General features: G+C 42.5%; 1 protein-coding gene across 1 annotated transcript in view; it reads left to right on the top strand.

Moving 5' to 3' along the window:
- Window positions 1-11,095, top strand: part of SLC28A3 (solute carrier family 28 member 3) — a 75,333-nt gene that overhangs the window by 41,020 nt on the left and 23,218 nt on the right. The window contains exons 5-9 of the mRNA XM_049896407.1: window positions 1,488-1,579; window positions 3,682-3,871; window positions 5,081-5,225; window positions 7,500-7,613; window positions 8,209-8,286. Coding sequence (XP_049752364.1) covers window positions 1,488-1,579; window positions 3,682-3,871; window positions 5,081-5,225; window positions 7,500-7,613; window positions 8,209-8,286 — 619 coding nt within the window. The remainder of the gene's footprint in view (window positions 1-1,487; window positions 1,580-3,681; window positions 3,872-5,080; window positions 5,226-7,499; window positions 7,614-8,208; window positions 8,287-11,095) is intronic.

Genomic DNA, 11,095 nt, shown 5'->3' with positions numbered 1-11,095 from the left:
TGCACATTCACATACGTACAACGAAAGTTTCATGAAATAATCCTTATCATGACTATGTGTGATACACTCTGATATTTCCTATTCTTTTTTGTTTAATGGTGATTATTATGTGCTGTGTTGACTTCACAACCCACCAATAGGTCCCAACCCACAGTCGCAAAATACTGTCCCTGATTAGCAGTGTGTCCTCCCATTTCATTGATTTATTCATTCCATAAAAGCCCCTTGAGCACCCTTCATGTCCAAAGTCCTCCTCCCAGTGCTCTAGGGCCCACATATACCTCATCTCCAGGAAGTTATAGCCAGCCATGAGTTCACAGAAAAATACAATCAAAGAAGATAGTCAGAGGAAAGTACAGAGGAATGCTTCTGTCTGAGGAGATCTAAGAAGGCTTCATAAAAGCTAGGGACTGGAGATGAACCTTGAAGTCTGAAGGGTGGCTGAGACTTAGACATGTTGTAGTAATCGCCTAAGAGGAAGGGAAGTGAGGGTATTAACCAGAGGAGAGGAGGTCTCCTAGCTAGGAGTTCAATCCTTTGAAATCCTGGAGATTGGGAAGCATCTAAATGGGACGAGAAGTGGTTGTTATAGAAATGCTGGCTAGTGGCCTGGAAATGGCAAGGGCTAAATGTGCGGGTAGATCCCTTCTACTAGGCCTCACGTGGGAGGGCTGCGTCAGAGGTGCCTCTGAGGAACAAGGCACCTGCAGAGAAGCCAGGGCTCAGTTCAGTTGTGGAGGAGACCAGGAGCATCCCAGGAGAGACAGAGGGCAGTCACTGTGAGCACGGCCCTGTGGGTTCTCCAAACTCCCTGCTGAAGTGGTGGGATACACACATTGCTCACACATGACCTGTTGACCCTACTGCAGAGCCCTGGATGGAAACAAGAACACGCCAACAACTCCTTCAGAGAAAGACGTATTACAACCCATTGGTAATCAGCCCTCAAATCCACAAAACCTTACTTTATATTTCAAGTATCCAGTGAAGTCGCTCAGCCTTAAGTTAAAGAAGGTGGTGATCAAGGACAGAGAAGCACCCACTTGCCAGAATTTAACTGAAGCAGGAGGGATGACCAAGCTTGTTGGATCTGTAGTTTTTTTAATAAAAATTTAATAGCCACTGGTTAAATCTAAAGGAAGCCCTTGGAATCTATCTAGAAACATCTCCTCCTGTAATTTATTTCAGGTTTTGGCTAGTTATCTGTTTCCTCTCTGCTCTATTAACAGAAGCATGTTTTCCGCTCCTCTGTAACCCCTTGGGGCTTGGCACCCTCATTGCGTAAGCATTGATCCAAGCTGTGGTGGAATTGATTCTGAAATGAAATGAATGCTTCCCATTCCTATTGTGTAAGACATACATTTCATGAACTTGTGTGGTTTGTTTGTTTCCCAAAGCCAACCACCGAACCCAGCCTTAGCACGCAGGTTTATTTCATGTTTTTGGTAGTCGCCTCTGTCGACCTTTTTGTTTTTGTGTTGTTTCAGGTATCTGGAAAAGAAATATGATGCAGTTTGTGATATTTGTAGGAAACACAAAACCACCCTTAAGTACATCATCTGGGGCATTTTATTAGCAGGTGAGCTACAAAGGGGATGGGAGGACTAGTGTCTCTTTTTGGGAAGCCCTCAAATATTAGACGGCTTTGGGTGGAAAGATGCCAAATCTCCCCTCCTCCTGGACCTCACTGAATTGTCCAGGGAGGCTGAGGAGTAGTCGGGGAGGCCCTGGGTTTTGGGTCTCAGCATGCAATACCTACACAGCACCCTCTCTTACCCTGATTATAAACCAGTAGCCAATTTTTCTGAACTACCTACACTCACGGCTCATATAGAGATTGCTATTGTGATGCGGATTTGAGGAGATGGGTTGACTAATGCAAATCCAGAAAGTGAACAATTTTTAAGTGACTGCCTGACATGGAGGGAGCCCTGGTGGTGTGATGGTTGAAGCGCTCAGCTGCTAACCTAAAGGTCAGCGATTCCAACCCACTGGCCACTCTATGGGAGAAAGACGTGGCAGTCTGCTTCCACAAACATTTATAGCCTTGGAAACCCTATGGGGCAGTTTTATTCTGTCCTTTAGGGTCACTATGAGTTGGAATTGACTTGAAAACAGTGGGTTTGGTTTTGGTAGCAGACATGGTGATAATCACAAGGTTAAAAACCTAGTTGCAGGGGGCAATGTAAGCAATTGGTACTTTATGCAATTACAAAAATACAACACAAGGAGGAGCCTAGGGTCATCCAACCCACGCCCCTTGCCTGAAGGTAGGATCAAAACCAGTTGCCATCAAGTCAACTCCAACTCATGCGACCCCATGTGTGTCAGAGTAAAACTGTGCTCCAAAAGGTTTTCAATGGCTGATTTTTCAGAAGTAAGTCACCAGGCCTTTTTGAGGTACCTATGAGTGGACTCGAACCTCCAACCTTTCAGTTAGCAACCAATCACATTAACTGGTTGCACCACCCAGGGACTTCAAAGGCAGGACAGTACCATCTTTTTTTTTTTTTTTTTAATTGTGCTTTAAGTGAAACTTTATAATTCAAGTCAGTTTCTCATACAAAAACTTATACACGCATTGTTACGTGACCCTTGTTGCTCTCCCTGTACTGTGACAAAACACTCCTTCTCTCCACCCTGTATTTCCTGTATCCATTCAACCAGCTCCTAGACAAGAATGTCTCCTGTTTTCACTCCTTCCAAACAAAGGACTCCAGAGTCCATTTTTAAGAAATCTCATGTCTATAAAATGTAAACACTACAAACACTACCACCGACATTTTCCAGGACTGCTAACTAAGCCCCACAGGTCACAAGGCTTTGATGGTGCTCAGACATCCAGAACAGGAAACAGCAGGGGTTGGGAAATTTTTCCAGACTAGTGCAGAGAGTAAATATTTAGGCTTTGTTGACGAAAAGGTTGAACTATGCAACTCTGCAATTGTGAGCGATGCATGATCAAGTGGGTGCGGCTCTGTTCCAAGCAATTTTATGTACAAAAACAAGTGGCAGGCCAGATTTCACCTGTGGACCAGGGTGTACCAACCCCTGCTCTAGACCAGTGCCTCGTGTGGGTGTATATTGTAATATCTAAAAAGTAAACGATTAGTTGTTTGTTTTGAACATGAACTCCCACAAAGAAACCTTATTGTTCTTCTTATCCCAGAATCTCTTCTTTGAAAACGGCCACCTTGGTAATTGCCCCGACCCCTTTCCCTTAGAGATTTTTTGGCAGTTAGAGACTGTCCTTTGGTGGGTCTATTACCCTACTCAAGTTTAGGCCACATCGGACCTGTGAATCAGGAGAACCAAGTCAGCTTGGCAAGTGGTTGCTTAAATACTTGGCCTTTCTTTGACAGTAGCTCACCTGCTGAGCCTAAAGGCCAGGACGTATGACCAAGCGTCAAGACAAAAGAACTCAGAAGTTCTGTAAGAAAAAAGACGTAGCCCCTGCCTTCCTAGCATTCATAGTGAGAATGTTAGAGGCTTACTTTGAAAACACACACACATACACAAATACAGCATTTACAATCAGAGGTGCTAATATCCCTATCAAGAGCACTCCTGCACTCAATAGTTTCTTGATTTCACCCCTCATTGCTTGAGCCGGATCAGTGGCTGGCAGCTGGGCTCCAGGCTGTGTTGGTGATGCTCACGTCTGGTTTGCTTCCCGGACAGGTTACCTGGCTATGGTGATTGCAGCTTGTGTGCTGAACTTTCGCAGAGCCCTTCCTCTTTTTGTGATCACCGTGGCTGTCATCTTCTTTCTTGTCTGGGATTACTTGATGGCTAAATACGAAGATCGAATTGATGAGCTCCTGTCTCCTGGAAGAAGCCTTCTGAACAGGCATTGGTTCTGGCTAAAGTGGTAAGTACAGCTGGTTCTCTTATTCCAGTGGAGAGGGATCTTGGGTCTTTTCTAACACTGTTCCAAAATTTGTTTTCAACTTGCTTCCCCGTCCATGCGATATTGGAGCTAGAAACAGCCTAGGGAAGATTCTGTTCCAGTGCCTTCATTTTACAAACAGAAAATCAAGGCCTAAGTAAGCCAATGACTCACTCAGGATGTGTTCAATTGCCCCTACAGACTGCCTTAATTTCAAGTGCCACTAGATGATAAAATGTCCCAGAGATATTAATTTAAGAATTCCTTAAGTACTACATTAAAGAGAGAGACAGGTACCTATGTATCAAGAAGCAGTTGTTAGGAAATGAGAATAGTGCAAGGGTTTAGTCATAAATGAAGTCCCTGTGTGTTGCAATTAATGCACTCGACTGCTAACCAAAAGGCTGGAGGTATGAGTCCACCCAGAGGCACCTAGTGACCAACTTCAGAAAACCAGCCATTGAAAAGCCTATGGAACGTGGTTCAACTGTTGACAAACATGGAGTCACCATGAGTTGGAATCGACTCAAAAACTACTAGTTTTTCCCTCTCCAAAAATCTTTTTTTCCTCTCTGACCCCTTTATATGTTCTTGATCCAGGGGTCCAACTGTCACAGAACAGTTTTGGAGGAGCCATCTACTTCTACATCTACATGTGGGGTGGGGTATCTCTCATTCCTGGTAGCTAAAAAAAAAAAAAAAAAAGGCCCCCATCCTCTTTCTTGTATTTTTTGTAGTTTTTTTTTTTTTTTTTTTGACATGCACAAAACCTTTAATGTAATCAGGCCCATTAATCTTTTCCATTTATGACGTATTCCTTTGTTTTCAGGTTACATAGTAACCTGTAATGGAAATATTGACTTTGTGGTAAATGTTCATAACCTGAAATCCACAGAGCAGTTAGAAAGCAGAGCACAACCTGATACAACCCACTTGATTTAAGAGAATTTCCTTATTCTGAGAAAAGGAAAAAAAATCAAGTGGTTGAATATGGGAGACACATTGCTTAACGCCTTGGCTGTTGACCTTCATAGCCACTCCAAGAGAGGATCTATTGCAATTTCTGGAAGCACAACTTCCTGGTGCCAGGCTGTGTTACTCCTGTTAACCGTCTTTATTCATTAAAGCCTGACGACAGTTTTCAAGTTAGCATGACAAATGGCACCAATGCCTCCTTTCCCATTCTCTTAGGGTACTGTGGAGTTCGCTGATCCTGGGGGTGATTTTCTGGCTGATCTTCGACACAGCCAAATTGGGCCGACAGCAGCTGGTGTCGTTTGGTGGCCTTGTAATGTTCCTTCTCCTGACATTTCTATTTTCCAAGCACCCAACCAAGGTAAGTGTGAAACTGGTCTTTATTGTTTTTTTTTTTTTTCCCCATATAACTTGCTCCAAATAATGATTTTGAGAAAATTTAACTATCATTCAATATTATCCTTACCTTTTATGAGATTTAAAGTGGCTAGGGTGCCTATCTTCCTGAAGCGACATAGTACCATCCGTTACGCAAGTATTTTTCAGTCTCAGTAAATTTCCAGTTACATAACCAGCAAGATGTGTTCCTTCCCAGCCAAGTCCAATTTCTATTCATGTCCCCACCTCCCTTCATCAAACACACGTTCAAAAAAAAAAAAACAACCCATCCATTTTAATCCCAATTTCCCCAGACCAGTAAATAATCTAATATTCTATCATTGAATTCTACAGTTTATTGAATTTCCAATTTGAAATTCAGACTTTTTTACTGCAAACATTTGTCCTTAATATGGTTTAACAACTTCGTTCACACTGAATCCAATTCCCGTCCTTGTTCTCTCAGCCTTAGCCTATTACAAGGGCAAGAATTCTGAGGTGTTGAAGATTTCACATATGCCTGAACAATAACAAAATCTAGATTTATATAGGCTGAAAGATGGGTTGACCCAAGGGGAGAAAAAAAAATTGATGAGAGACCACACTCTCTGGATATGATCCAAATTCTTTGTCTTGTTCAGTTGACCATCTCCATTGTTTTCTGTCCCCGCAATCCCATAGTCCTTTGTAGGCCACGCATCTCAGCACCAACGATGGAAGCAGATTGTTCCTTGCCTCCGCTCTCCCTGGATCCGCCTCAGAGTTAATTGGCTCCTTTCACTGTGAAATGAAAGCCGCTAAAGAGGACTGGATTTCATTTAATTCACTTAGAAATTGTCTGATTATCAATCCTTGGACACACAGAGAAATCATGTCCTGCCTTTCCATTTTCCAGAAATAATTATATGTGCCTAATATTTACAGGATGACTAGGCGGGCCAGATCCTTCTTCCTTTGATGGCCCTTCTTAGACTACTCTTTGTGTCTGTTATTTTATTATGACATAATGGTTACATACTCCCCTGGGGCTGAAGGCTTCAAATTCAGGTTTAAGAGAAGGGGATGCAAGCTTTCATTTTTTTAGATATTTGTCAAGAGAAGCGTTTTCCCAGTATTATAATTTGGAATTTTATTTGGTCTATAGATTCCTGAATCGGGCAGCACTGTTTCTAACACAACTAGAAAAGTGGTCCCCCAAACAAGACAGACTAACGGTTTGTACGGTGTCATTGTTGTGTGTTGTTGAGCTGATTCTGACTCATAGTGACCCTCTAGGACAGTGTGGAACTCCCCCATAGGGTTTCCTAGGTTGTAAACTTTACGGGAGCAGTTCACTCTGTCTTTTCTCCTGCAGAGCAGGATAACATACACATAATAACAAAAAGAAAAAGCAGAGCAAACCTTTTTTTTTTTTTTTTAATACTTTGAATTTACAGCTGGTCCTTAGTTTTACCATCCTACAAAGTAATGAAGGAGCCCTGGTGGCACAGTGGTTAAGCACTTGGCTGTTAACCAAAAGGTCAGCAGTTCAAACCCACCAGCTGCTCCAAAGGAGAAAGATGGAGCAATCTGCTTCTGTAAAGATTAAAAAAAAAAAAAAAAATCCAGACCCGGTGCCGTCGGGTCAATTCCGACTCATAGTGACCCTACAGGACAGGGTAGAACTGCCCCATAGAGTTTCCAAGGAGCACCTGGCAGATTCGAACTGCCAACCCTTTGGTTAGCAGCCGTAGCACTTAACCACTACTGTACCAGGGTTTCCTAGAGCCTTGGAAAACCTATGGGGCAGTTCTTCTCTGTCCTACAGGGTCACTACGAGTTGAAAGCGACTTGGTGGCAACAGGGTCTTTTTCGATTATCAGGTCATGAGAAAAGGCAGGGTGTGTAGAATAATTCAAATTTTGAAGGTCCAGCTTAGAATATTTGAGCACATACATAAATTAAAATCGGGTGCAAGCAGAAATGTTTTGTACAAATCAAGGAAGTCAAAGGAGACAGGAATTTTGCATGAGGCCTCTGGAGTGAAACTGCCCCTGCCCAGCTTTCAGTAAGTCTGGGAAAAGACTGAGCAGATTCTATCATAGGATTCTCTGCTCAGGGCTGCCTTTGCCTTTCCGGAGAAGGTGGGTCACAGACCACATCTGAGAACACTGCAGGCCACACATTTGCTTTCAAGATAATTGTGATCTTCTGAGCATTCGTGCCCAGCTCAGCATTGATTTTCTAATAAGAGCTATCTCTTGATCTTTCTCCATAGGTTTACTGGAGACCTGTCTTTTGGGGAATTGGGTTACAGTTTCTTATTGCACTCTTAATTCTAAGGACAGAACCTGGTTTTGTGGCCTTTGATTGGTTGGGCAAACAAGTTCAGGTAAGTTTGGTTCAAAAGAACACCTTGCTTTTATAATGCTATAACATCTGAGTGTAATCCTCAGCCTGTCAGAAATAGGTTTATTTGTCTCCATTAGTTGGCCCACGTTTTAATTCCATAGCATGAGTTAGACAATTTTGTTTACATAGAATGTGTTAATGTTTGCTTTATTAATATTATTGCTGTCTCTTGCCCATTTGTCCACCACATCTCTCCCCATCCCTATTTTCCCCTTCATCCTGCCCAAGGGTGTCACACTTCTAAGATAGTCCCAAAAGCAGCAAGAGGCTTTCTTTGCATCTAGTGGTAACTAGTGATCCCACGTGCCATCTATGACTTGCCAGAGCAAATTACCACTCTGGGCTCGTTCTTTAGCTTCTGGGAGTCAGACTGAAGGTCATAAAGCACAGGAAATCTCTCTGCAGGTATACTTCAGTAATAGACCTCCATGCCTTACAAGGAGGTAATGAACTTTCCAAGTATATCCAAATAATTTGCTGGATTCCTACCTTTCACTGAGCCTCAAGTGTCCTGGGGACGGTTGCCATGACTTCAGTGGTTTCCATGATCTGCTCTCTTTCTTTATTTGACTCAGACTTTCCTGGGGTACACTGACGTTGGCGCTTTGTTTGTCTTTGGTGAGAAGTACACAGACCACTTCTTTGCATTCAAGGTAAGGGTAACCCCTTTTCTATGCAGACCCTGCTTTTTCAGTAGCTTGTCAGTCATTGTAGGTTGTTCAAATAGAACCTACTCATTGCGGTTAAGTTGATTCCGACTCATAGTGGCCCTACAGGACAGAGAAGAACTGCCCCACAGGATTTCGAAGGCAGTAATCTTTATGGATGCAGACAGCCACATCTTTCTCCCAAGGAGCAGCTGGTGGGTTCAAGGCAATGACCTTTTGGAGCAGCCAAGCTCTTAACCACTGCGTCACCAGCGCTCTTAGATAGAACCTAATGGGCTGAAAGCCAGTCATAGGACTCCCTGCCATGTTACAGGTGCATAATACATATCACTACCCTTTCTCTGTACAATTTCACCTGAAGTCAGGGGACACTCACATTTTAGTTTGATACTACAGTATTGGAGGAAACATCTAGAGGAGGCCAGAAGCATTCTAATACTTCTGGGGGATGTGTAGCATTGCCTGAGATGCTTAGGAAAAATCACACCATCAGGCCATCTATAAAAAGAAGGTCTCTAGGAGGAAACACTGGCAGTGGGGTAACAGGATCCGGAGCCTCAGGGAGAAGAACATTACATACCTGGCAACGAAAGGGCACATGGCTGCTGATGGTTTCCATGTTCTGCAGCAGTGAAAGCCCTGAGCCCAGGAAGTCCTTCAGGGTCTTGACAGGTCACCCTGACACCCAGGATCCTCAGGACTGACTGCCTCCCTCCATCCTTGCAGCACTACCTGACAAGGGCCTGAGGTTACTTAGGGGGCAAAGCAAATTATTTTTGTCTGGCTGGGGCCTCTCTACTTAACAGTTTGGGGTGGGAAATCCAGGAATCCTGGTGTGTACTCCTTGTGAGGAGTTATTAGTTAGACAAACAGAACTGATATAGTAGTTTGTGTCTGTGGAAGCGTGATCAGGATGCTACAGAAATGTGGAAAGATTCTGTGTACACAAGCCAGAGACCCAGATCAACACAGCTCACATTGGTGTTGTTGCTAGTTGCCCTACAGTCAGACTCATAAGACCCCATGTGTTGCAGAGTAGAACTTTGCTCCATAGAGTTTTCAAGGCTATGAACTTTCAGAAGCAGATCACCAGACCTGTCTTCCAAGGCATCTCTGGCTCGAACCTCCAGCCTTCAGTTTGTAGCTGAGCCCTTAACCCTTTGCACCACCCAAGGGACTCCACAACTAACATAATCAGGTGGAATGATTAACCTACCAAATACTCAATTAGAAATCACTTGAATGTGTGAATATGATCAGTTTCTGTAACCTTTTTTTTTTTAAACATTCAAACAGATAATAAAGATATTGGGGAATATTGCATTTATGTTTTAGAGTAATGGCTTGCTTATTTATCCTTAGAAGATACTATTCAGTTAGTTGGGAGACAACTAGATCAGCTGTTCCCAGAAATTGTGGTCCAGGGGCTTCTGGATGTCCGTGAGTTCATTTCATAATAATCCTAAGATGGTATTTAGATTTTTTTTTAATAGACTTAATTTTCTAGAGCAGTTTTGTGTTTATATAAAAATGCCGTTCAATTGCCTCATATGCAAGCGAAAGCTGGGCAATGAATAAGGAAGACTGAAGAATTGACGCCTTTGAATTACGGTGTTGGTGAAAATTATTGAATGTACCATGGACTGCCAAAAGAATGAACAAACTTGTCTTTGGAGAAGTACAGCCAAAATGCTTCTTAGAAGCAAGGATGGCAAGACTTTCTCTTACATACTTTGGACTTGTTATCAGGAGGAACCTGTCTCTGGAGAAGGACATCACATTTGGTAAAGTAGAGCATCAGTGAAAAAAATGAAGACCCTCAATGAGATGGATTGACACAGTGGCTTCAATGATGGGTTCAAGCAAAGCAATGATTGTGGGGATGGTGCAGAACCAGGCAGTGTTTCTTTCTGTTGTACATAGGGTCGCTATGGATAGGAATCGGTTGGCAGCACCTAACAACAACACTTAACCAAGACTATCTCCAAGCAATAAAAAAATTCTCTGAAAAATAAGAAATAAGTTCCTCCAGTACCTCAAATCAGCAATTGCTTCTTCTGATAGGTAACAAAATCACCTATGTCTAATAATGCAAAGAAATATTTGTATTTATGTATAAAACTAAATAACAATAAAAAAAAAATGTCACAGAAAGTAGAGCTCGCATATACCCTCTCCCCAGCACTGTTTCTTCAAACAACTTACATTCATGTGATACATTTGTAACAACTGATGAAACAATACTGATACATGAGTAACTAAAGCCTAGTCCCTTAACTTTCTCACGTTGGTTCTCTTACACGTATATACTGGAGTTTTCCAGAAGCTTCGTGAACCGTGATGATGTCATAACTCTGACAATTAATGAATGCTTGATTCTAGATTCTTGTGTTTTAAAAATTTCTCATTTTTAATTTCAGATAGAGTAAATATTGATAGATATAAGCCATACGAACAAGTTTTGTTGGCTTCTCAGTAATCTCTAAGGGTGTAAAAGGAGCCTGAGACACAAAGTTTGAGAACAGCTGCACTAGTGCCTGGGTTGTCTTAGAGATGGTCTTAAGATCCTAAGCAGCCACAAGACTACTAGGATGAGGACCCCAGCCACTAGCACCAACCCTAGTGGCTAAATCCACCTCATCTGACCAAGCTGCACACACAAGACACTTACAAAGTGTTGGCAAATGAAAACCACTTATTACTTACAGAAAGCAGCTTACTTTTATTATAGATAACATCGGCCAAAGTAACCATCCAGAAATCAAGGACCAAAGTAATTATCCAGAATCCCTAA

The sequence above is a fragment of the Elephas maximus genome, chromosome 9 (genome assembly GCF_024166365.1).
Source record: "Elephas maximus indicus isolate mEleMax1 chromosome 9, mEleMax1 primary haplotype, whole genome shotgun sequence".
In the NCBI taxonomy this organism is placed as follows: Eukaryota; Metazoa; Chordata; class Mammalia; order Proboscidea; family Elephantidae; genus Elephas; species Elephas maximus.
The sequence above is the reverse complement of the archived record's forward strand: the minus strand, read 5'-3'. Positions and strand labels throughout refer to the sequence as shown.